At 46.3% G+C, this 25,554-nt stretch overlaps 1 protein-coding gene across 3 annotated transcripts in view; it reads right to left on the reverse strand.

Moving 5' to 3' along the window:
* SLC38A12 (solute carrier family 38 member 12) overlaps window positions 1-25,554 on the reverse strand; it is a 66,906-nt gene that overhangs the window by 36,437 nt on the left and 4,915 nt on the right. For all 3 annotated transcript variants that reach the window (XM_090060983.1, XM_090060984.1, XM_090060985.1), the window contains exons 3-8: window positions 24,259-24,380; window positions 19,804-19,885; window positions 18,451-18,553; window positions 17,892-17,972; window positions 11,049-11,148; window positions 10,251-10,359 (exon numbers count right to left, since the gene is read on the reverse strand). In XM_090060983.1, coding sequence (XP_089917109.1) covers window positions 10,251-10,359; window positions 11,049-11,148; window positions 17,892-17,972; window positions 18,451-18,553; window positions 19,804-19,885; window positions 24,259-24,380 — 597 coding nt within the window. The remainder of the gene's footprint in view (window positions 1-10,250; window positions 10,360-11,048; window positions 11,149-17,891; window positions 17,973-18,450; window positions 18,554-19,803; window positions 19,886-24,258; window positions 24,381-25,554) is intronic.

Raw genomic sequence — 25,554 nt, forward strand, 5'->3', positions numbered from 1 at the left:
CGTTTTTAAACCTTTCCAATCTGTGCAGTAAATGAGTGATCACAAATACATATCAGTTGTGACACCTGCCCAGCTCAGGAGAGACTGGACTCAAACATCAAGAGGAAGTGTCAGGTTTGGCTTCTGACTGCTCAAATGAGCTCTATGCAGCTTTACTTAGAAAGGGATGGCCCCTGCGCCTGGCCATAAGGATGGCTCTGCCCTAAACCAGCTTCTTCCTTCAATGCTCAAGTGGGTTTCCATGAATTTTCCATCTGCAAAGTTAAGGGTGGTGGTTAGAGATGAAAATCCTCCAGAATGAGCTCCTCCGACCTCTTCTCATGTGGATCAGGTTGTTCACTTCTCCACCTGATGTACGCTTATTGCTCTGCAACCTAGAAGAGGGGTCAATTCTCAAGTTGGAGAAGACAGAAATCATTGCTGCAGGGGTCAGAAGAGTCTCCAGTCTTTCCTCAGCAGAACGACTGGACAGGTTGGGGATCAGCCGTGCTCACTATCAGTCACATCTGATGCGCTCGAAGGACTACACTGGACTTCTGGCTGATCTATCTGGCAAGTCTTAACAACCACCTTAGTGGGAGAATCTGAGGCTTTTGGCAGAAATTACAATTAGGACACAGTTAGTTTATTATTCGCATAGTGACCTAGCTACATGTTCAGGGAATTAATGGTGCCACAGTAAAGGAGCCTAGCCACAAAAATATTATACAAAAAAGTGCAATATTTTGGTGGCTGGTTTCCACTGCACCTTAAATTGAATGTGTGGCAGGAGTAGGACTGCTCTGGGGTCTACAACTAGGCCTGACAAGGTCCTCACCGCCCAACAGTCAGCTGACTATCAGCCAGATATGGAGCTGCATCAGGGCTTGTACTAGTCCCTCTACAGTCCCAATCCAGTTGACCATCAGAAAATTGTTGGCCAGTTCTGGGAACTGCACCAGGACTGGCTCAAATCCCAGAGTGGTCCTGGAGCCAGTCCACAATCAGTTGGTTGTTGGGCATCCGGCTTTCAAATTGATCATGATCCCAGCTGCCCCTGCACTGATAAGTAGAGTGTGATTAGGATCTGACCCCTGACTCCCCCCCCAAAAAAATCACAGGCGGAACAATTTGTAGGTTCAGGGATTAGTTTCCATCATGCCTTTACATAAGCATCTGTCAGTGGCCTGAGTTTCTATAGAAAGCCAGAAACAAAACACAGGCAGTCACACTATGGTTCATGTGCCTGATGGCATGCCCATGTGGATCACCCCAGCCATGCCACTTCCTGCAATGGTTAGGCAGCCTTTGGAAGTATATGGCCAAGGCAACATCAGACATCTACGTATGAGATGAGAGACAGCAAGGTGCCCTTCCCCCTCAGCATAACCCTTTCCAGGTGGCTGGAGATGGCCAGGGGGAGGACTGGCTATTAAGGCCCTTTGTTAGGATTGCCCCAGAAAAACTCGGTGTCAGAATGAGTGACAGTGTAATCCAGGCTTCATTTAAAAAGAAGAAAAAACACTTCTCATTGTGAAGCTAACAGACAGCTTTGTGCAAAAAAACACATTCCAGTCCCCTGCACTATCGATTTCCCTGTAAAAAAAGACAAGCTAATCCTTTAAAGCCAGTCACTTTAATCCATGTTCTTGCAGTTTCTTGGAGCTTTTCCACTGTATACTGAAGGATCAGTCTCCCTCTCTCAGCCCTGACATCAAGAGTTCGTTCTCTCACCCTGGTAGAAAGGAGGTGGCAAAGGAAGTGAGCAAAGCAAACACCCAGTGCTCAACTTTGACTCTGGGGTCACCTGCTTGACAAGCTCCTCATCCTGCTTTGAACACACTGGACAAATTTCAGCCACCACTTGGGTTCAACTGATGAAGATGAAGCCTCACTCACAGCGGCCAGGTATTATCTAAAGCTATTCTTCCCCCATCACTCCCTGCCTTGACCGGCTTTAGAGGTTGGGAAATGTTGAAGGGGCGGAAAACTAGCCGGGTGAAAAAGCTACTTTATGTCAAAGGCACATGATGAGCAGGCAACAGACGGCAATAGAGACAGAATTTATAGATGAGGCCAAAGGCAAAAAGAATGGACCCGAAATGATGGAGGCAGGGTTTATGCTGTATTAATGAGGCTGCGTGCCTATTTTAACCTTATTAGCTTCACAACAATAAAAAAATAACAACAAAAGCTGAAAATTGCTTTCCTGTCCCACGTACCACCGCCATTTATTTGAAGTGAACTTGGCTCCCAGCTCTCGCAGCAGTTTCAGAGCAAAAATGTAACTCAACTGACCTCGCTCTTTAGAGGTTGACGAGATGGGAGGCAGGAAAGGGAGACTAAAAAAAAATCAGCCACTCAAGCTGGGCTTTTAGCCAAAAATGCTATATTATGGAGGCCTCTATAGCAATCAGAGTTCAGGTTGTATTGATATTTATGCTTAAAAACCAGGAGCTTCAATTGTTCCTGCCAACCACCTCCCTTTTCACAAGAGTGGTCCAGGGCGCTACTGCTTTTAGGGAAGCCGCAGTGTTCTGGATCACTAATACGGGGTTTTTTTCCCCCACCTTCTCCCCCATTTAAAAAGCTTCCAAAATTGTAATTGCCCACAAGAGTAATAGCTGCCATTCTTTTATGGTGACACTATTTGTTTTTATTTCTACATTAGCTTCATAATAAAATATACTCAAGCATGTGTGGTTGGGAACATGTTTTAATATCGGCAAAAGAAGCTTGCCAGAAAATGTACCTTATAAAAAAAAAATAATACAGGATGCTACAGTAATGGCTCTATAACACAGCAGCATCGCTATAGGAAGCTGTGGGGGCTTGAAACATCACTGCAGAACTACTGTATTATTTCTCCAAGCCAGTTTTAAAAGCTAACGTTGGCTTCACGGAAGCACAATAAACTCCCCTGTGTAACCTGCTCTCCTCATGGTCCCCATCCACAGGCTTCAGGATATCACCAGCTAGAAAGCTGCACTGCTAAGTCAACCCTTCCTGCCCTGGACACCTGGCACCGAGGCACTTACATCCCTGGCATGCTGGTTCTGAAAGTCTCTAGGCCACACTTGGCATGAAGACCTGCAAGAATAAATATCCACGAGACAGCAGCTGTGACCCACTTATTACAGGAGAAGACTGCTGCGGGGCACAGAGGCGGAAGGTGGCAAAACAGAAGGGAAAACGTCCTCCCCCAAGGAAGGGGATGCTCATGAAGTGTCCTTGGAAGATGCGTACGCTGCTTCTCCATTCAACTTTCTCCCCAGTTCCAACCAGCTAGCAGAGAAGGCTTAAGTCAGTGGATGGCATCAGAGCAGGATGGTTACTAAAGTCACACAGGTATCCATCCTTATATACAGTGCTTCCACATTTTTGCTCTTCCCCAATTGACAGGACTTGAGTTATTTTATTTGTTTTGAATTATTGGTGCCATATAGTTTCATAGTTGCTAGGGGCTGGAAGGGACCTTACAGATCATCAGGTCCAGCCCCACTGCACTTGGGCAGGAAAGACTGCTGGGATCAGTTGACCTTGGCAAGATGGGTGTCGAGATATGCATGAACTACTGAAGAACCAACACATTTACTCCAGGACTAGCTGCACTTGATCTCCATGTTGTGTAAAGCAATGTTTTTATATAAGGAGGTCAGGAGGTGATCTGTGATCTCAGCTCAAAAAGGCATTTTTGGTAACTAATCATTCACAGCCAGTCAGGGCTGCAGTTTTGAAAACCTCTCTGGAAATATTTTTTTTCCCCACCTAGCACTGCCTTCTTCACCAGGGTCATTGGGGTGGAACAGTAATTGGTTTTTGCATTAGCGTCTGGGGACGGCTAGGCTGCTCACTCTAGCTTGGCTTAGTAAAGGAGACACCAAAGCAACAGGTGTCTCTAGACTTGTGATTCTCAACCACACCCTGCGGTGCCTTGAGATCCTTTCGGGGTGCACTCTTAGCTGTGCAAACAACTCACCAGATAAACCTAGTGACTGCAAACAGGAATCCATTCTGACTTGTCTTGTTCCAAGTTCTGTGCAACAGAAGAGTTGCTCTATTATTTTTCTGTAGTATATAAAACCCAGGAGCTGACATTTTTCAAGGATCGCCTAGAGTCTAGTGAGTGGGGACCTGAGTCTTTCAACAGGTGCCCTGAGTCTATAAAATGGTTGAGAACCTTGGGTACATTTTGGGTCTCAACAACCCCACCCCTTTCCCCCCCAGAGCAAACTATTAAGAAGAACTATCCCCAGGCTGCAGCCCTGGAGTGGAGTAGACCAGCATATCCACATACAAGGGATATACACGTACACACATACACACACACACACACGTATATATACATACATATACATACACATACATATACACATACATATACACATACACATACATACACACACACACACATATACACCCCCCGCCAAAGGCAAATGGGGCTCTCCAGGGAATGACAGCAGCTCTGAACACAGAGCAAAGGGCCAGACTCATACTGAGGCATTCAACTTGCAGAACTTGAATGCCTAGGGTCAATCAGAAATGAGGGTGAATGTCAAAAGGGAAGAGAGAGAGAGAGGAAAAAAACCTATAGACGGCCACAGGGGAAAAACACAGCATCATGGCGAGAGAGAAGAATAGGGTGGGAGGGGAGATGCATCTCCATGAAGAGTGTTAATTCAGCCTTAGCACTTTCAGGTTAAATTCTGTTTCCAACAGGAAGGCCTTTGTACCCCTGAATTATCTCCCCGGCCCCCGCGGCTGCCTCCCTGGCAGGTTCAGATGGGCCTGGCTCTGATTGCTCAGCATTACAATCAGAACACCAGGCCGGGGTGACATTGTCCCTTCCCGAAGAGCGAAAGTAAGCGCCTGCATGCCCACTCATTTTATTCACCGTGCAAGCACGTTTCCAACCGGGATAATCTCCATTAAACCATCTGCACTCCCATCTTCGCTCGGCCTGCACCCGCTGGGCTGCCTGCGATACTGCAGCATCTGTGAACCTGTAAAGCGGATGCCACGTCCCTTTCCCAGGCAGCTCCAAAACTCAGCAGTGCTCAGACAGAACAGATGCACCCAGTAGCTTTGAACAGCACTCAGCCAGGCTGGGGGAAAGCGGGGAGGGGAAAGCGCTCCTTCTGCAGTGCTTTCATACCCCGTTTCAGAGGGACTTACAGCCACTTCGCTTCAGTGACGTGAAGGTGCTGAGGCCCCAGGTGCCAGGAAGGGAGGGCTGAGGGCAAGATATAAGCTGCCATGCCCACTCTCTAGCACCGAGGTGAAGCAACGTTTGCCAGGTCGTGTTCACATTTTGGATCAGACTCTCTGGGCAGCGGCTGTTGCTCCGGACTTAACCTCTCATGAAATAAATATGCCAGCTTGTATTTTCCCTAGCAACAAATGTGTTGTCTGTCTGCCATATCATTACAGAAGGGCAACACCAAGATAGCACACACAATCAAGAGAGGGTTAAATCTGGATGTGAATGTCCCTTATTACAGCCTACTTGGCAGGCATATGGCTAGCCATAAGGAAAGCCTTATAGAGGGATAGCAGCCAGGGTGCACAGACCCAGATCTGTGGGCAATCTGCACATGCACAGGATCACCCCTCATGGCACAGCTTGCTCCTGGGCTGCCCTTACAATGGGCTTAAAACAGCCAGATGACTGTGAGACTCCTTAGAAATCACTCTGGCTGTGGAGGGGCTGCTGCCTTCTGACTGATTTGAAGAGGAGAGAGAGAGTTATCATTTAGCTTTAACCTCAATTAGCACTTGCCAAAGGGGTCACCAAGCCATGCAGCACGTGTCCCTTACCCACCAACTCACCTGTCCCACTGCAGCAGTGCCGTGACTTCCACAAGTCCAATGTACAAAATCATCTGGGCCTCCCAACGTCCAAAAAACAGAGGCATGTTACAAGCCTGGGACAGGACGGAGGATTTGTTGGACCATAAAAATCATTTTACCCATTTATTTGGCAAGCTAGTACTGCAAGGCAATTTACAACCAAAGCTCTCTACTTACATGGGACAAAGGTTAATGTGCTGGGTAAACTCTGCAGCCGCACTTTGGTATGCTGGTTTATGTAGCATCTTTATTACTGCCGCTAACAGGCAAATCTTCTGACATGGACTTAATCTGTCTAAATACACACGTTAATTCATAGTTCCTCAGCTTCCATTCCCTAAGAGTGGAAATGGAAACAGTTTCTAGACGACTTTTTGGACATTAAGCCATGAAACAGGATTTTAATGTCAGTTGTTCTCTCCTCCCTTCGCTCAATTTGAAGATTCAATGTTTGAAACGCTTTCTTGCTGCAAAGAGGGGATAAATGGAAAGGCAGAGATCCCTGGGAAGTCAGCAAGAGAGGTGGCACTTGGTATGAAACCCATCCCCCCAGTTGGTTCTCAGAGAAAACACTAATTAACTATTTGCCCTGAAAAAAAATAAAACTTTTTGCTAGCTGTGAACATACAGAATGGGGGGGGAGGGGGGCGGGGGAGGGAGGGGAGGAGATAAAGAGAGCAAGAGGGGTGACTATAGATCAAGTCATCTTTACCATAGGCAAGGAGCAGAAATCAGGCTGGGGTGGGGTTCTGGCTAGAACCACCTGACGGGCACTTGAGCGCTCTCAAAACTGAGTTTGAATATCAGGTTATTGAGAGCAGTGAAGGACAATGGAAAACTAAAAGACAGGAACTTAAGAGAAGGGGAGCTGCTGACTTTGGAGAGCACAGGGTGATTTTTCTCCTAAGTTCTTGTGTTATCTTTTTTCCTCCGGTCAACACTGGGACAATCTGAAAGAAAAGCTCTGCGTGTCCACAGTGACACAAGAACAGAAGAGCAGGGGCATTTCTCAGCATGGAGAGAGGAAACCTTCATTTCCCAAGCTCTTGAAAAATGTCACTAGTCTCCCTCGCTTCTTAATTCTTCTCCCTCCTTTGGGGCAGGCATGTTCCAGCTACTGTGCATGGATCTGCTTCTGTCCATGGAGGGTGATAGAAATCTGCGGCAAGAGTTATCGTGTGCTGGATGTCAGACGGAGAGAGACGCGTGCATGGCTTTTGATTAGCGAAATCTCTGCCAAATTTTGATCGCCACCGTAGAAGAGCAGAACATTTTACGTGTCTGGTGCTGTCAAGATCTGTCCCAAGTGCAGGATTCCAAATAAGCTTAAATAAAGGCTACATGCACCAGACAACTCATAGCGGCATCCCGTTTCAAGTGAGGAAGGCTTCACTGTGCTACAGCCAGCTTTGGGAAAAGACAAGCGAGTCGGAAAGTGTTTGACAGACAATGCATCATCCACCACAATCCTCTCTCATCTGAAGGACATGTTTGCCTCTGCCATGCTGCTCTATACTCTACATTACATTTGTGGCCACACAGTATTTTCCTACAGCAGAAGTTTCAGAACTTTTCTACTGTGCAATTAAAAGCTGCTGTGATGTGCAACCAATCAAAACAGAAGTTTTTGCTTCACTGAAATTTTCAGGTGAAATTCTAAGAAAGCTAAATGTCAGCTTGTGAGATCTGGACCAAAATGCTTTTAGAAATTCATGCTAGTCGGCTGTTAAAATGTTTTTAAAATTTAATTTTGCCACCTGGCATAAAGTGGCCAGTTCCACGAAGTAGAAGTTGGAGGGAAGCCAGGGAGAAGAGACTTCTTTACTTACAGAAAAAAAAATCCCAGTTTTACCCATGGATCACTCGTCTATATGTTATACCTAGAACATACTTCAGCAAAGTCCAGCACCAAACCATATAGGCCATGTCTAGATGAGCATGGGTGTGCGATATATGGTGCCACAGACCCATCTGCGGCATCACACGCTGCACAAGCAGGCATTCCCGGCACTGCTATCTTGCAGCACCTGGGGGGTGGGAGGGTTTGACCCCAGGAGATCCTGGGGTCAAAAAACACATGCCAAAAAGAAGCAGGGCAGCACATGTTACAGCAAGGCATGCTACCCAAGACTGAAGTCTAGTGGGCTAGAGCCATGATCTGGCTGCCAGCCAGACTTTGTGATGCAGCACTGCCACAGCTGGAGCTCCCTGAGGCCCCCAGAACCCCGGGTAAGGCTGCTGGGGTCAGCACAGTTGCCAGCCCCAGCCTCCCCTACCCCACCTGGGGTAACCTGCCATGCGACAGAGCATGCGTGGCATGCATAAGGTGTGCCGCTGCTACTTGTCCCTGGGGAAACAGATATCTGTGCTTGTGCAGACATGGCCATAGATGGCCCACATCATAGGAAATGGAATTGCAAGGGACCTTCAAAGGAGTCATTTGGTCCCTACTGCTCAAGGCAGGATCATCCATGTCTAAACCATCCCAGACAAGATGTTGGCATTCAGGTTGGATGGGGATGGATATTCCCAGAACAATCCTCCCAGAGCTTGAAGACTACAAGTTCTGCAGCCGATCTCAACGCGTGTTATAGATTAGTCTCACACACCTTGGTAGATAGGATGTCAAGACCCTTGTTTGCAAGGGGTAACAGACATTATGTAACTTGACCCAAGTTAAGTTGCGAGTGAATGGAAGAGCTAGGAATCGGACAAGAGCCCTGTATTCATTTGAGGGAACAGCATTACCTATGCATACATCCACTGGGAGTCAAAGACATCCTTGGAGGTGTAATTCAGTTCAGATACAGCACTGCACCTAGGAGATGCGAACACAACACAGCATCTCCGGGAGGCTCTTCAGAGATGACCTAACAATATATCATAGCATCATATATCTTCATCACCTCCTCCCCACAATACAACTGAGAAAAGCACCTAAATCCTTTTTTCTTATTGCACAGTAGGAGGGTTAACCATTGCCGTGAAGGACAAGTACCCTTCAAAACACACACAAAAAAGAGAAGCAGACAGGAAAGAAAAAAAAGCCTGTGCGAGTTAGCTACACACAAATGCCAGTGAAACGAACGCTTCTACAGTCTTAATTTTTTTAAATTTTTTTCACGCGCTAATGACAATTATCTTTATGAGTTATAGGCGCAATATCTGGGAGACGCAGGCAGTAATTAATGCATGTCTGCCTTCCCTGACAAGTTCCTTCTGCTGGGTCAAAGAGTTATTGAAATTCAGAGAAGAAATCCTCAATCATGTGGAAGTTTTAAAGAAATAGGCCAAGACGCAGTTTAATAAGGCAATAATATTTCTTTTAAATAATTAACCAGGCTTTGACATTCACTAATATTTCCGAGGCCTCGCTCCTGTTTCGGCGTTATTGCAAGAGTGAGACGTGCTCGGGGAAGGGATCCAGCCACCAAACACTTCTTACAAGGCTAACTGGAAATATTATGTTGATTTATTCCTGGCCCTGGAAGTTCCCTGCTCACTATTGATCCAAAGCTCCTTCCTCCAGGACTCTCCAATCCAGTTTGTATTTTCATCCCTAACTGGATTTCCAGCAGGTCCATTTAATACTCAGAACTACTCAGCTCTTATACCCTGCATACAGAGCCCTTATTTCCTCACCCCCAGGGGCTTTTGTCTTCAGAGATACCCATTTAACTTCCACTGAATGAGAGAAGCTGCATTTACAGACCCTTGAATAATCAGCTTTTGTCTTGCAACAGATCCACAACACCTTGATCCCATAGCAATGGGTGCAGTAGACAATCCTAAGCGAAAGGGCCAGCTGGGCTAAAGTACAATACCAGATGCTGCTCTGGTGGTATATTCCCAACCAGTTCCCCAAATAAATTCACCCTCCAAAAACATAGAAGGAACAGCACTTTGAATAAAATAGCCATACTGCAACCACAATTCTGCACACGTACATGCAAGTTACTGCAACATGACAGATTCAATATTTTATATACAGCTTTGCAACCAAAATGATCCTAAAACACCTTGTAAGTTTTAAAAGCTCTGTATAAAAATCAGAACTGCTTCACTCAGCACTGAAGTGCAGACACTTCTGGGTTTGTCTGGCATTAGAGATAGACAACTGCAGGCAGGGGGGAGAAAGAAAGGAGAGAGAGAAAACGAGCGAGTGAGTGAAAACAAGCAAGTGAGCGAGAAAAAACAAGAGGGAAATATCCTAAGTCATAGACAGTGCAGGGGAAATTTAGCTCAGCAGACAGGAGTGATCTGAAGTGGACTGCAGCCGGGGTAGTCTAGCAAGACCAGGCTGAAGTCCAAAGTTTCTCCCCTTTGCTGTTCAACCCCAGCACTTGATCCCATGGAAACCTGGGCAGACCATGTCAGAACAGAACCAACAAGGAGAGGCAACCACAACTCTGGGCACTCACCAGATAGAGTCGGTAAGCATCGATCCGCCTGATGGGGCCCCAGCATTTGTCCGTATCGTTATACTTGGTGCCATCTCCAACGCTGCAGGAGTGGTTGCCAGTCATGCTACTGTGAAGTGGGGAAACAAGAACCAAGACAAGAATTCAACTTCCTTCTATGCACCACTCCGTCTTCCCCTCTATTGCAGTCAAAGAAAGAGGGACACAAGAGATTCCCCCCCAATCTCGCCGGTTTAACACACTGGTCAGTGACTATAAATCACCAGGAATTATGCAAAGAAACTCAGATTCTTGGGTTCCTTGCACCAAGAAACGTGTGTGATCGGAGTAGATGGTTTAAGAGACTGATACACACAGAGACTTGCACTTAGAAGTCACAATTTCAGATTCATCCCAGAGCTGGTGGGACTCAAAGCTGTTCTGCTGGTCCGAGTCCTGTCTTTAACTGTGCAAAAGGACCTACACCCATTCCCCTAGATGGTCAGCTGGCAACTGACAGTCTGGCACTAAAATCTGATTCAGACTAAGCCAGAGCATGTGACTTTTCAGCCAGTTAAGCTACATCTCTAGCAAAGAGAACAAACTTGAGACGGATATGACCCAACTGCACTAACCCCCATTCAGCTAGCGATGACCTGCTCTTGAGCTGTCTCTCCTTCTGTCCTACAAGAGGCAAAAGCAAAACGATGTCTACTCAATAACTACGCAGTCACACAAGCATCCACATCCAAAGGCTTCACATCCTCCGTGTTATATATCCCAATGCTCTCAAAGATGTGCACTCGGAAGCATACTCACCAGGTCACCTGCATGAGAGAGACAGGTACGGCTGCTGCATAGATTGCCAGGTCCCCGTAGAGGTAGATGATGATACAGAAGTAGAACAAGTTCACACCAACTGTAAGAAGAGAGAACACTTTAACAACGAGGCTTGGGACAGGTGGGTCATAACATCATGTTCCTAGAAGTCAGGTGCTCATTTCATGCCGCTTTCAAAGGCTTTTAGATTTTGTTTGCTTGTCCTATTTTATTGTGGTCAGCCTTCTGTTGAGTGGTGCTGGTTTAAAAGCTTCAGGGCCTAGAAGTTATAGCCTTCCATGCTCCCTCCCCCCGACCCTCAGACATGTAGCTTAGGGAGTCGTAATGGAGACTGACTCACAAAGATCAGCTCTGGCCCAAACACTGCTTCTTCACACAGGCTGCCAGAAAGGGAAACACGGGCTAATTATGAGGGTTTTCTGGGGGGTATATGGACCCCTACGTACCAGAAAACTGAGTGAGACCAACTCCTTTCATACAAGCCACTCAGCAAGGGAGGGTCTTTGCCATACAACAGGAGCCTAGAAGTAAAAGAGGTGCTGTACCCAATTACTAGCCACCTAAAACAAGGGTTGACAACCCATGGCTCGTGGGCTGGATGTAGGCTGCAAAAATTATTCTGGCTCAAGTCAGGGTGATGGCAGCAATTGGGAGCCACTGGGGGGAGAAAAGGAATCAATGGCGGTGATGGCTGAATTGCATGCTGCAGCTTGCTTTAGGACAGAGCTGTGTATTAGTTCAACCTGCCATTGCTGAAAGGCTGCAAAACCAAGACCTAAACCAGTTGTTTCCAACCTTGTTAGACTCAAGGCCACCTTGGAAAATGCCAGCTTTAGTTTTCACTCATTTTTTTGATTACAGAAAAACAACAGAGTAATTCTTCTGTGGCACAGAACTTGGAAATAACACGTCAGAATGTTTTTAACACTCTGGATTCCCAATCGACATCTCTAGGTTTATCTAACGAACCATATCTGCACACGCAACACTACTAACATCGTGTGGCACCCCCAAAAGGATCTCAAGACACCCCAGGATGCCATAGCAGCCTAGCTGAGAATCACTGATCCAACTGTCCCAGTACTTCTTGTTCTGCTCTCATACACCACCTCCAAAGAACCTGATTCACTGGTGGGCAGAAGCCCAATTCCTTTAATAGATTTCATAGACATTAGGTCTGGAAGGGACCTTGCAAGATCATTGGTTTGGCCCCCTGCCCAAGGGGCAAGAAGTCAGCTGGGGTCAAATGATCCCAGCAAGATAGTTCCCTTTGGGGAACTATTCTCAGCACTTCAACTAAGAAGTGCCAGGGGACTGGTGGGATGGCAACAGTGTCAACCCAGCTGGAATGCAGGGCTCTAGAGAAGAATTTCACTCATTCTCTCCTGCCCACAGAGTCTTTCATTAAAATCAGATTTTACTTGTCCTGCATTCAGCTGTACGGAAGAGGAGAAAACAAAATAAATAACTAAATCGGAAATAAAAAAGTTAATTTCATGGACAACCCCCCCCCCCCACAAAAAAAAAAAAACCTTAATGGGAGAAAACAGGAAACTCTGCTGTGGTGAGCGGAAATCAATAGGCATAAAAAGATGCCAAATTGCACTGACCCACTTTGAAGAAATGGGAGCCAAATGCCTCAATCTAAACAACAAAGCGAATCTAAACAGATTTTCGTTCAAAGGCAAGCAAGCCATGAAAAATCATGCAACTGTTTCACTTTAGGAAGGAAATAAATAAAAGGGAGTGAGTAAGAGGAGAACAGCTTGAGACGACAGCTAATGTTTTGATAGATCTATGCGCTCCCTTTTGTTTTAATCCCAGGAGGTGTTAAGTTTCCTCGGTGGCTTGCAGGCCCTGCTAGCTTCTCTGTGCCTCGCATTTGCCATTTGTAAAGTGAGGTCAGGTGCTATTGGAGGCATGAAGGTTAGGTCTGTAGCCTAAAAGCTCTACCACATATTTACACTGCACCCATCACTGGAGTATCTGGATGCCATTACGTTCCAAAAATTATTGTTCATCTTCATACAACCACTTAAAAATAGGGCTGGAAGGGACCTCAGGAGGCTGGTCATCAAGTCCAACCCAAGTTTGAGGCAGACCACCCATCTCATCCAAGTGTTTGTTTAGGCTGCCCTTAAAGACCCCCCACAACCGCCCTACATTACCTGTTCCAGTGTTTAACCACCATCGCAATCAGAAAGTTCTTCCTTATGTTCATCCTAAGCCTCCCATGTTTCAATTTAAGAACATTACTTCTCATCCTGTCCCCTGCAGGAACCGAGAAGAGTCTAATCTGTTTACCATCATGTTTACAACCACCCTTCAGGTTTTTTGAAGATTTATCTAATCTCTCTTCAGTCTTTTCTTCTCCTGACCGAATAATCCCGCTTCTTCCAAGCTCTTCTTGCAAGTCATGCTTCCTAAACCTCTAAAAAATGTCAAATATTTTGCTAACAAGATATCAAATAAATATCATCTATTAAATTCAATTTTTTGCTGCATATGTGGACTTTAGATCCTTTTAATTAATGACGTGTTGCTTGGAAGGTAGCAAGGCATCTTTCCTGCTTCTGTGAAAAAGAAATCAGAGATGCAGTCCTTAATCATTTTTACCCCACACCATCTCCAACTCATATTTAAGAAGCTCCCTCTTGCATCACTGCATCCACCAATCTCTCAAAACCAGGGTGGCATTTCTCGAGACATTAATGGGGGACACGAGAGAGGAGACTGGAAGAGAGCACAAAGACTCAGTATATTGATTCTATGGCTTTGTGCGCGTTGGTGCTGATGCCATTATTATTGAGTCACTGAAGTGACCTTCATAGTTAAGACATTAACCAGCTTTTCACTCTAAAGTTGAGTCTTAATATCCCTCTCTAACTTCCTCAAGAAAGAGAGCCAACTGCAGTCTAAATGCACTTGCCCATATTGTAGCCTGGGAGATTTTTCTTTTTCAGAAGAATTTGAAACAATGAGGTTGCCCTTGGGGAAACATTTTTACTGTTGCATTTAATAAACAGGAGCGCCAAGTGCTCACCCCCTCTGGAAGAGTCAAGGCGTTCAATAAACTTCCAATTTGTTCTTCTTCTTTGCAAGTAAAACCCGCAACTCCCACATCTTCCTATTTTGCCAAGCTACTAAGGTCTAGGTCAGGGGTAGGCAAAATGTGGCCCGTGGGACAGACGTGGCCCACCAGGTCATTCTATCCAGCCCATGGGGCCCCTAAAAAATATAGAAAATTAATACTTATCTGCCCCCAGCTGCCTGTCATGTGGCCCTTGATGGGTTGCCAAAACTCAGTAAGCGGCCTGCCACCCGAAATAATTGCTTGCCCCTGGTCTAGGTGCTGTCCTTGACCCTTGTTCCCAGAGATGCATGGGAATAAAGGGTTAAACACCTGGGATGTCTACAAGAAAGAGACAAGCTTCCCCTAACCAAAAACTTTTGGTCAAGAGCTAAGGATTTAAATGTATTGATTTCTAGGGAGAAAGAGAGAGGCGGCAGGACTCCGTGGGGATGGCTCTGGACAGGGTAGGAGAAGACCCTGAGCAATTCACTTTGCCTTAGATGCCCACATTTGCAAAGTGGGAGTCAGGTTTATCACATGCATAAAGCACTCTGAAATCTCTGGGGTATTTCAGCCTCAGAAAAGCTAACAATGAAATTATTCCATAAGGAACTTGCTAACAAACATCTGTAAGCCAGAAAATTCAGGGACAGACTTCTCTGAACCCCAGCGCCTCTGATCCTGTATCAATAAACCGACACCATTCTTCAAATGGAGAGATCCTTTATAATTTTAGACAAGGTCGGGGGCGATCACTGTCGTGGTTATTAAGTCAGCACAATGATTTAAGGCTCTTTATGTTTGTCCACTTGAAACTCCGGTTCCATTTAAAAAAAGCAAAGAAAAAGAAATCAGACCTGTCAATCTTTGGGAACACAACCCCACCCACCCTGGCTTCTCTTGACATGCAGGCATCACCCTGTTACTGCAAAGCCCAAAGCAGAAGCAGCGTTCCCAATTTGACTTTCCAATCGGTGGAGAAGTCCAGGTAAGAGATCCCCCTTGCCCCCGCCCCTCTCCGATTGCAGACAGATTCTAGTGTCGGTTCTGTTTATAAACTGCCACCGACCCTCCCTGATCGATACTTTCATTACTGGACACAAAATGGGAAGATCAATGACTTCCTACGAGGACGGGGCGTGATGAATGTGCACAGAATCCATTATTACAATAAATGACTCCTGGATCCCTGGAAGTGAGCACTTGGTGTTGCGGGCTTAGAGAGCCATCCTTCAGAGCAGGCTCCTTTAAAAAGGAAACAGAGCCGGGCACCCTTTATCTTCCTTTACAGCCCAAATCTAAGTCAGCTCCCTTCAGAAAGCAGATGGATATTCAGAGGAGAAAGATTTATACTCATCTTCACTCCTAGTCTTGCAGTCACATCGTATCAGATTGTTAAGTCAGTCAAGGGAAATGAGGAGAGTGCTCATCAGAAACAGGAGGGTTTTTCCTTTTTTACAGGCCAATGACTCTGATAGGAATTTATGAGTAGGCCTCCACCCACCACCTCTCCAGCAGCCACAAAATCCCAACCCAAACACCTCATCTCCTGTACTACCCAGGACCTGGATCCAAAAAAATCAGCTGCTAATGGCACAACTGCAGCAGAAGCTAGCACTCTGAGCCACTACTTTCCAACTCCAGCCCCAGAGAGCCTCAGTTTCCCATCCTAGAATCCAACTAGCCATTGCACAGCCCCTTTATTCAAGGCCATTTGAGCTGTACAGCTCAATCAAAAGCAACATGTGTTCTATGACAGTCTGCAAAAAACACATGTTTAACTTGGCTCCGCTCTCTGTGACCTCTCAGCTTTGAGCACTTCTAACCAAACAGCAGGGCATCTTGAACCAGAGCTCAGGGATGTGTTATCACATCTGACTGAGGGAGTAACAGCAAGTGGGAAATATGTCACAGATCCCTCAACAAGTTACCTAGGTTCACCTCCTGTCTTACCTGGAAATCACAAGGCTTTCATGCTGGGATCTACAGCACCTTTCCCCTCCCTGATCTTATTATTTGGAGCTTACATATTTCTGGGAGATTCCTAGCATCCAAATCTGATACCTCAAGCTAAAAATAAAAGGGATGATACACAAAATACTTAAAACAGTTTGTAGCACCTTGCAAGGAAATGGATATTCACATCTTCAGCTGAGGCTAGAAGAGAAGAGTGTATTCCCAGCACCCTCTACTGGAGGAAATTACACCTAATTTAAGAGCCTAAATTCCTCACATGATGTCATCTGCCATCCAATACCTGAGCTGGGGTAAATGGTCATTATCACCACTGTCCCCCTAATGTCCTTGTAGAGGGCAAACTACCAATTATAAGTTTATCTATGCACTGGTCAATCCATCACCTCCTGCCCACACTGTTTCCATCACTAGCCAGATAGACCTGCCATCATACATGGATAAATACTCCATGGTACTACTGAAAAACAGGATTTCCAAGTGCTCTTCATCTTTAAAGTGCATCCCAAATACTAACTCCCAAACTACCACTGCACAGTAGCTTCTCCATAGTAGCAGCATCCTACGAAGAGGGCAACACAAGGGAAGAGTCTTGACCACAGGCACAACAAATCTGTGTTCGAGCTGGGATTAGAGCCTACACGTTTTGGCTTCCTGGCCAACATTCACGCTATCTTCTTCCCACCATTACAGACAAGATCTCCAAAATACCCTAGGTGGCTTGGGAGAACATATATCCATTTAATATCCATTTAAAGTATGCTGTCGGCTGATATTACTTAGGATGTTTTGAAAACCCCATCCCTTGAGTGTGACTTTGCACTCAAGTCAATGGAGATACACAGGCAAAAAACTGGTGTCATGTAGTGGAAAAGTCAGCTCACTGCATTATAAGAAGAGACTGGTGAACAAAAAAAAGTCATTGACCTCCAGAAGCATGGCCCCATGAGAGCCAAATGGCAAGTCCATGGCATCCAAGCATTTGGTTTTGAGTGATATTTCTTCTCAGATGTGCTATTCTCCAAGTATCATCTCTTTCATTTTTATGGCTTCTATCTCTATTGCAAGAGGTGATGAATACAGATTTATATTGTAGCCCCCTCTGTGTGGTCCTTATTTGATTATAGTTACAGGTTTTTGCTTTCTGTTATATAATAAAAATACATTTAATATGAAGACAAGATGTCTGTCTCCATTAGGTGTACACGAGGGACCCATTCAGACTCAGCAGCTCAATCAAAAGAAGCTCTCCTTGTAAAAGTCACTGCCTTACACTTGCAGAAATTCTCCATGCTGCCCCCTCTCCTTTGGGCTGCATCTTAAAATACCGTGACCTCGACGAGTAGCACGTTCTAACTGCTGGCTCTTTCTGTGGACAAAGCTCGCAGCTAAAGGCTTGGACAGTGTCAGGGTCAAGGCGGTCACGCACGGCAGAAACAACTGTTACTTCTAGTCTTACACTTACACTGTCTCAAGGCAAAAACATACAAACACTTCAAGGCTTGTTTAGCTGAACCTACTGTATCCTTTGGGACTTATCTAGATTCTTGTTTGTACTGGAAAAAAGCTGTAACACCCCAATCTCTGCAGACACAAGCGTGGATAGCAGAAATCTAACACTATGTGGGTAGGGACTCAGTCCTCTATACCAGGAGTTATAAAGAAACCCAAGAATTCACGGCAACAGGCACCACCAAATTACAAGTGCCCAGGTCTGAGGGTCAGTAGCATGACAGCATCCTACCCAGTAGGACCTCTGAGAAAACCAGAGTTACCTTTATTGAAGAACATGGAGGCCATCTGGCCCATTTCCACCCTCTCCACGATTTCAAAGATGTTGGGTGAGCCACGTCTCTCTGGAAATAAAAAAGTACCATTGATACCTTGAGAAACCCAAAGGAAGAACACATCCAGCTGGAGATAATGCAAGGTATTCTATGTAATGCTCCCAAGATGCACCTCTACCTCTACTTTGCTCCCATAATGCCATCACTCTAAGGTCACAATTGAGAAGTTTCTGAAGCAAGACATTTCTGGAAGGAACCCAGTGGGAACAGCTCTGGGGCTGAAGGGGAAAGAAAAGTTTGGAAGCAGCAGGATAAACCTAACTCCCTACGTACATCTGCCCATCTTGACGGACATGATAGCATTTACTACAGGAAAATTCCTGGAACATAGATGCAAAGAACTCAGCAGTCACTAAGGGTAAGGTGACAGTAGAGTAGTCCCATCTCACTTAAAGAGGACAAAGATAAAAGCATGGCCCTCTCTGACACAGAAGTAGTATTTTGCTTCCTGTTAGAAAGTAAGTGGTAATGGATGTCTCACACTTACGAACTGACAGGATAGGCCGCGTCTCCGATCGTTCATAGCCATCTTGGAGGAGAACTTCATTATCGGAAACCCCAGAGGAAGAATCCTCATCCTCGTCGTCCTCCTGGAAGGTAGGAAAACAAGTGCAACTGTCCAGGTTCTGCTCTGTGATATCAGCTATCTGTGGCACATCTTGTGGCCACCATACCACGAGGAAGGAACAACCCAGTGACACTGCCTCAGTCCTGTCTGCTCTTGGATGAAGGGGGCGGTGAGCAGATGAAAAGTTAGAAAGTCATGCTGCCTGGCCTGGGAACGTGGGGGGAGCTTTCTGGGAAAGCAAGAGGATATTGGCAGGTCACTGAGGTGACTGACATAAAAAGCTGGACTCCTTCTGGCCTTATACAGGGATCTCCATAAATCATGCCATAAGTGCCCCCCTGCAGCAACTCCTTTAATATTTTTTATTCTCCTGTTTGCCCACCTCCATGATTGGCAGAAGGGTCCCGCCAGCTGGGCCGTTTGCTGCTGATTGCCAGGGAAGCAAAAACTGCAGCATATTTAAAACCTCCGCCAATAAGGGGGGTGGGAAGGTTGAGGGGCAAAATGAAAAACATTAAAGCAGCTGCTGTAGCGGGCACTTCTGGCATGATTTATGGAGATCTCTAGTCATATACCCTAGAGCCTTATGTTCACTCAGTGCAACAATAAAGGGCACCAGCAAGCCTGATGCAAAAAGTTTGTAGGTTTGGTGTTCAGCACTACAGCATGGGCACCAGACACACTGAGCCAATACTACATAGTGGCCTAGCTGGGCACTGGAAAAGCCACTTAAAGCACAACCTTCCAATTAACACCAGGCCAAAATTTACACCTTGCACTGTGTGCCACGGCAGCTGCTAAATCCAGAACCTGGCAAAGCCAGCAAGAGAATAAATTCCTCCATGATGACACAGAAAAGTGTCCAGGGGCACTGCACAGACTCATGCCTAACAAGGGCATTCAAACAAGCTCAGCTGGAGCACTGGGATCCTGCAGCCCCTGGTCTCGGATCATTTAGGGATACAATACATCTTTCCACACCTAAAATGATACCCAGATACAGGCTGCTCCCACCCACTATGCAGCATGGCACTGCATGAAATTAGGAGAGATCTAGGCAAGCATCAGGGTTTTTAAGAAACAAAAAGAAAATTGTGGATTTTATGGGCAACCCCACAGGGAATGACCACATTTTATAGGGAGAAGTTAACTAAGTAGAAATTTATTTCTTTATTAGAGTTACTAACGAGCAAGGCAGAGCCTGCAGTCATCTGAGGGAGCCCTCAGGGATTAGGGGGAGAGACTGGAAACCAAACAAAACTTCACACAAACCTTGTGCTTCTCCATTCTCTTCCAATGGAGCTGGGCATTTGCAGCAGCCATGGCCTCCACCACAAAGGTTGTGGTCATATAGCTAAAGGAGAAACATGGTCATTACTGACTGATGACAAGGACCATGGAACAGGCTACTGGGAATTACTGACCCGGCTTTCTGAGGACACAGCAGCTCTCTCCAGCTGCAGTCTCTAACATGTGCCGCAGTCCTCAAACTGTTACTAAATGCAAGATGCAGAGAAGGAATAAGTACGACAAGTTTATTCTGGGGTGGGGAATTCTGAAGTTTCTCAGATGAAGTTGGCATTTGGGAAGGACGCATTGACCGCCCTGGGAAATACTAGGGAACAGGCCCATGTTTAGGGGCAGGGGCCTCCATGGCTTATTCAATCCTTAGACTGCCTGAGGAGATGTAATGGCAATGCTGCTCTGCTAGGAGCTGGACTGAGACCAAATATAAGTCAATTCTACAGCACAGGAGTTGTCATGCAACAGTGAAGGCGAAAGAGAGGTCTAGGCATCATGTTTGAATCCCGACAGGACCGACTTAGCTCCTCATCTTTCTTAAGGAGATCAATTGAGTGCAGCACAAGTTACTGTATGTGGAGTGTTTACACTGAATTCTTGGAAAACAGCGACCCTGTCTATTATGTGTAAATGCTAAAGATCACCAAGTTTTGCAGAGCAGAGCAGAAACTCATCCCAGCATATCCACCGTCAACTTTCCCTGTCCTTCTCTTCCAGCACAGAGAGCTTCCCCAATGCTGGCAGTTATCCTTCACCCCAGAAACAGCTGTATTCCAGCTGTGCTGTATGCACCCACTCCAAGACATGTCCTGGGATGTAAGGCTTTATGCAGATGCTCAGTAACAAACGTACCCTTATGAATTCTATAGAATTAGGCAGAAAGATTTTTCTGTTGGTAAATGTAGAATGTAGAAGTGTAGAAAGGTACTTGTGGCTGCTTCATGATCTGTTGCTATGCCCAGCACAAGGCCTTGTGGACTGTTTTCTGCTTAAGCATTTTGAGCCTGTGAGAAGCATCATTTGTCCCCTCATTATCCTCCAAGACTCACCCAGGAACTTGTATCAAAATAATAAATACAGACAGAACAGAGCAAAAATACCTAGACATAACTCTAGAAATAGGGAGGTTCCTTTTATCTCAGAGATGATCATACAGGGCACATGGGCACATGCAAATACTGTGGGGCAGGTTTATGCGAGAGTAAATTCACCCTGGGCAGGTAGCTACATGTGCAAGGATTAGGGAGAAGATTTGCTGCTCCTGACAGCAGTCTGCTCCTGCCCCTCTCCACCCAGCCTTCTGCAGCAGGCAGGGGGAACATGGGGCCAGGAATGAGCTGTCTCTTGGCAGGGGCCAGGTGATTGCTCTCTGCCCCCAAGGAGCTGCCTGCTGCCAGGGTGGGCTCCAGTGGCCAATCCCAGACAGGGCCAGGAGGGAGCTCCCAGCCCCAGCTTGCCAAGTGGGGGCAGGGGGCTTGGAAGGAGCCACAGCAGAAAGGCAGGTTCCAGCCCCCTGCCCCAATCCACCAGTGGGACAGCTAGCAGTGAGCAATCTCCCAGCCCCTGTTCCATGATCATGGAGTGGGGTCTAGGAGCTCAAAGCTGCCAGGGCAGGGGGACAGTGTCCCAGCCCAGGATCCACCACCAGAGGCCACCCCAGCAGCCGGCAGTTTCTGGGAGCAGAAAGCAATCCCACCCCTTGCTGCCTGGGAGCAAATTTGCTCCTGACTGGTTGTCTACACATGCCTTATTGTACACTAATTACTTGACAGCTAATTTGCTCCTTGCATTTGCTGGTAGCAAATTAACTGCCTAGTAGAGCAAATTACTGTGCAGTAAAGATCAGCACGTGTAGAAGGTAGTGCTTACTACACAGTAATTAGCTCTACTACGGAGTAAAGTTTCTTGTATAGATGTGCCCACTAAGGCCAATTAAGAACTGCACTGCAAATGCTTCTGGAACAGAAGATCTACATCTAACTTGCATAAAACAGCAGTTATGGGCTCTGAAACATTAAGCTCCTGAGTGAGGTCCAAGTGTGTCCCACAGACAGCACAGCCTCTCACTGCAACGTGGCCTGACTTCCCACAGCAAGATTAAACTCAGCATGCAGTGTCCTGTAATTAGGCTTTCATTTCTCCGCCTGAGAAATGCAAACACCACATGCTGGCCTATCTTACAGCACTGTGCTTCTTCCTCCTCATGCCTGCAAAACATTTTCAGATGAAGAGAGCTATAGAAGGACACTGCACTATTGTCGCAGAGTTAGGAGCAGATGATTTGGATGTCAAAAACTAACTCTGCCAAGAATGAAGAAAAGCTTTATAAAGTATAACGAGCAGGACAGTGTCTTTAAAAGGAGATGGCTGGAGCCACTGACCCACCGGAGGTCCCTGTTCCCAATTCCAATTTACTTACCCGCTTTTAGGCATGGATTGTCATTATCTCAGCTCAATGCCCATTTGAAAGGTTCCTATCCTCCTCGCCTTTTAATAAAACCCATATCAATCTTATTTAAGTCTGTAAAGCGGTTTCTTACTGCTTCACAAACCAAACTCATTCATCAAGTTCAAACGAGAAATTAGTTTTGCTAGGATGGAAGTACGGCAGCCCGTACCTAGGGTGGGGATAATGATTTCCCCACATAGGCTACTGCACTGCTGAAGGTTCTCTAGAGGATATTAGGGAGCCAGAAGCACTAACACTGGAAGGAAATCAAGAGGACAACTCAACTCCCAAAGCACATGGTCCCAGTGCCTTGTAAACTCTGGCACAAGGACTGTACCAAGGTTAAGCTGAGAAAGAGACATATGTGGCAGAAGGCACATGGCTGGACAGGGGCTTTAAGCTTTAGAAAGGATATTTCTTTGAAAGAAACTGCTTCAGAATTCAACCCCAACTGGTAATTTCTGTAGTCCTTGTCTATCAATAATCACTCGCACTTTCACAGAGGTTCTTTTTTAGGGCACCACAGTTGACATTTAAGCCTTAATACACCTGAGGTAGGGAATTTGCAAGGATCAATTCATACCCCACTAAAATGCAGCCTCCTCTTGAGTAGAACGTGGCAGCTGTTCAATCTCCAACCAGCACAGGCCAGCAATTTAAGAAAAATATTGGATCTCACCTATACTGTAGAAGGAATTTAGGATGCAAAATGGAATATGGCCAGGACACCAGGATGAGCACTGCCTGCGCTTGCAAAAATAAGGTGATCTTTAGCGAGCAAGGGAGAGACAAAGAGCTTTACATCTCTTCGGAAATAGAGCATGCTTTACAGGTGCTGTTGGAGTGCCCAAAACATCTGGTTTAATGAGACTAATTGTATCCAACTGCCTTCTGCTCCCCTGGTGCAGAGGTATCCTAACTGAAGTTCAAAATGCGGACCAGCTTAAAGCAAACCTCACAACTTGCAAAGGGAGGCGAGGAGAATGAGGTAGGAATAGTTTTGTGGCAAGCGATCTCCTCTTCCATTGGTGTAGGTGCTCTAAGCTGCTGAATCGGTACAGACCTCTGTCTCTATACCCCAAGCATCTGCTGGCAATGCTCGCATCCCAGACCAAACACAGGACAGATGGGTTTAGAGGACCCAGCTGATCCTTTGAATACCTTAAGGTCTTTTTTCATTGCAGCATACTTAAAATGGTTACAGCCCACACACACAAATGTCTGACCAACTGTTTGTTATCACAATCTGGTCCATAACCAACTCAGCCAGAGGAGGCCAAGTCTGCCAACTCAGAGCAAGACTTGAAAACTTTGTCCGTAGCGAGCTGAAAACCTTCCCTGCTGAGCACAGGTGCCCAAGCTGGCAAAAAGAAAGCGTTCAACTCTTATGAGGTCAAGATGTCCTTCCAAATGGGAATCATGAGAGAGCTGCCTTCCTGAGTCTGAAGAAAGACCCAGCCCCAGTGCCCCCGCTGTTGCTGCTCAAAGCTTTGCTAAGAGCCGAAGCAAACCCGATGTGCCAGGTCAGTTCCACAGCTGCTACGTGAAGTACAACAGAGGTGAACTTTTCAACAATCACCCCAATTTGGTGTTGCTGTTAGTGCTTGGGGAAAACTGCTTGTCTTATAGCTAGGCACTGGATAAAACAATGGGGGAGTGGGCCCCCCCCAAGAAACAGATGGGGAAAGGTTGTGTAGCAATAACAGTCATGCAGGACCCAGGAGACTCTGAAACAGACAGAGGAGATCTTGTCCCTTCCAACAGCGAGAGGAGCTGCACCTCCAAACTGCAGGCATCTGATAGTCAGACTTTGCTATGAAAACCAGAGTCTTTAAACAGGGTTCAAGACAACTGTAGACATCTCAGTGTCTGAGGGACTGGACTTCCCACCAGAGCACTGGCCTGCATCTTTTAGATAAAGCCAACCCTCACCCCCCTGCATGCTACAGACAGGCACAAATACAACAAGCTCTTACCTCATGAAGCCCAGGAACATTAAGAGAATGAGGCTGACGAGCCAGCCGGCAGTCGCAAAGGCCTTGGGCATGGTGAGGGCTCCCGTCCCAACGATAAGGTTGAACATGTAAACCAGACCGACCTGCAATCAGCCAGACAATCAACATTAGAGTCTGCAACCACCCTGGGGGAATTAGCTGAGATAATGCACTGACGCTGCTATGTGGCTGGAATGTGACCCGTGTACGTATTTGGGAGAGGGAGCACAAGTGCAGGGTAGAAGTGAAGGTAGGTGGAGATGACTCTGAGAACAAGACAGGTGGCTAAGGGGATCAAGGTATTAGCATTCCCCCAATGAAAGACATTCCCCATCAAATCCATTCTCTTTGGGACATACAGAGAACTGCAATCCAAGCCTCAGTAGATGCTGAGCTCCACAGTGCACCACACACTAGAGCCACAATCCGTGCCAATAAGGGACTGGATGCATGGCAGTTGTATTGCAGCAGCTTGCAACTCTGCCTGCATTTTTGTGCCTGGCTCAGGCTAGCTCTACGTGTGCTTCAGTCAGTTTTAAAGGAAGCAGCAGGAATTTACTGGCTGCATAACCTATCAACAGTTACAGAGGGACAACTCCCCCCAGCCACTCCAGATAGTCAGGCACAGCCTGTGAGATCTGCACAGAAATCTCATGACATCAAAAGTTATTTCTAGTAGTTGAGGCCTGCAAGAGATTCGTCATTTCCTCCAGCCCACACCACAGCAAAGTTAATGTTTATACCCAAAACAGCTGCTGGAACCAAAAACAGTGGGGATATAACATACTGGAGAGTCTGGAAGCACTGATATACTCTTGATCCTCACCATCCAGCTTCCATTTCCAGGCCCCATTCTTTTAAGCTGGTATCAGCAAGTAAAACCAGATCTGCTGACCAAAGCAATGGGGTCTAGGAGCACCGTGTGACCCAAACTGATGAATAATCCTTGTGGCTGGAAGCCTTTGGCTTGATGACCATACTATGCTCACTCAGCAGCCTTGGGAGGGAGAAGAGCATAGACTGTATCATGATACGACTACTCACACTTCCCTGAAATCTAGTACCAGTTCCTCTATCACAGGCTGCTGCAACTGCAGTACAGGAAGCACAGCAGAAAGAGATATCAGGATCTGTAAGGAGCTAATTCCTGGAAAAATCACGCTGCTCCCTGAACAATACATTACACTGTGATGGGTATGGTCTTTTACTACGTCACCTCTACAGGAGGGATGGCACAGATTTTAGTATGCTCAAATTGATTGGTCACAAGTACACATA

The sequence above is a fragment of the Crocodylus siamensis genome, chromosome 8, assembly GCF_052110815.1.
Source record: "Crocodylus siamensis isolate JL-2025a chromosome 8, ASM5211081v1, whole genome shotgun sequence".
In the NCBI taxonomy this organism is placed as follows: domain Eukaryota; kingdom Metazoa; phylum Chordata; order Crocodylia; family Crocodylidae; genus Crocodylus; species Crocodylus siamensis.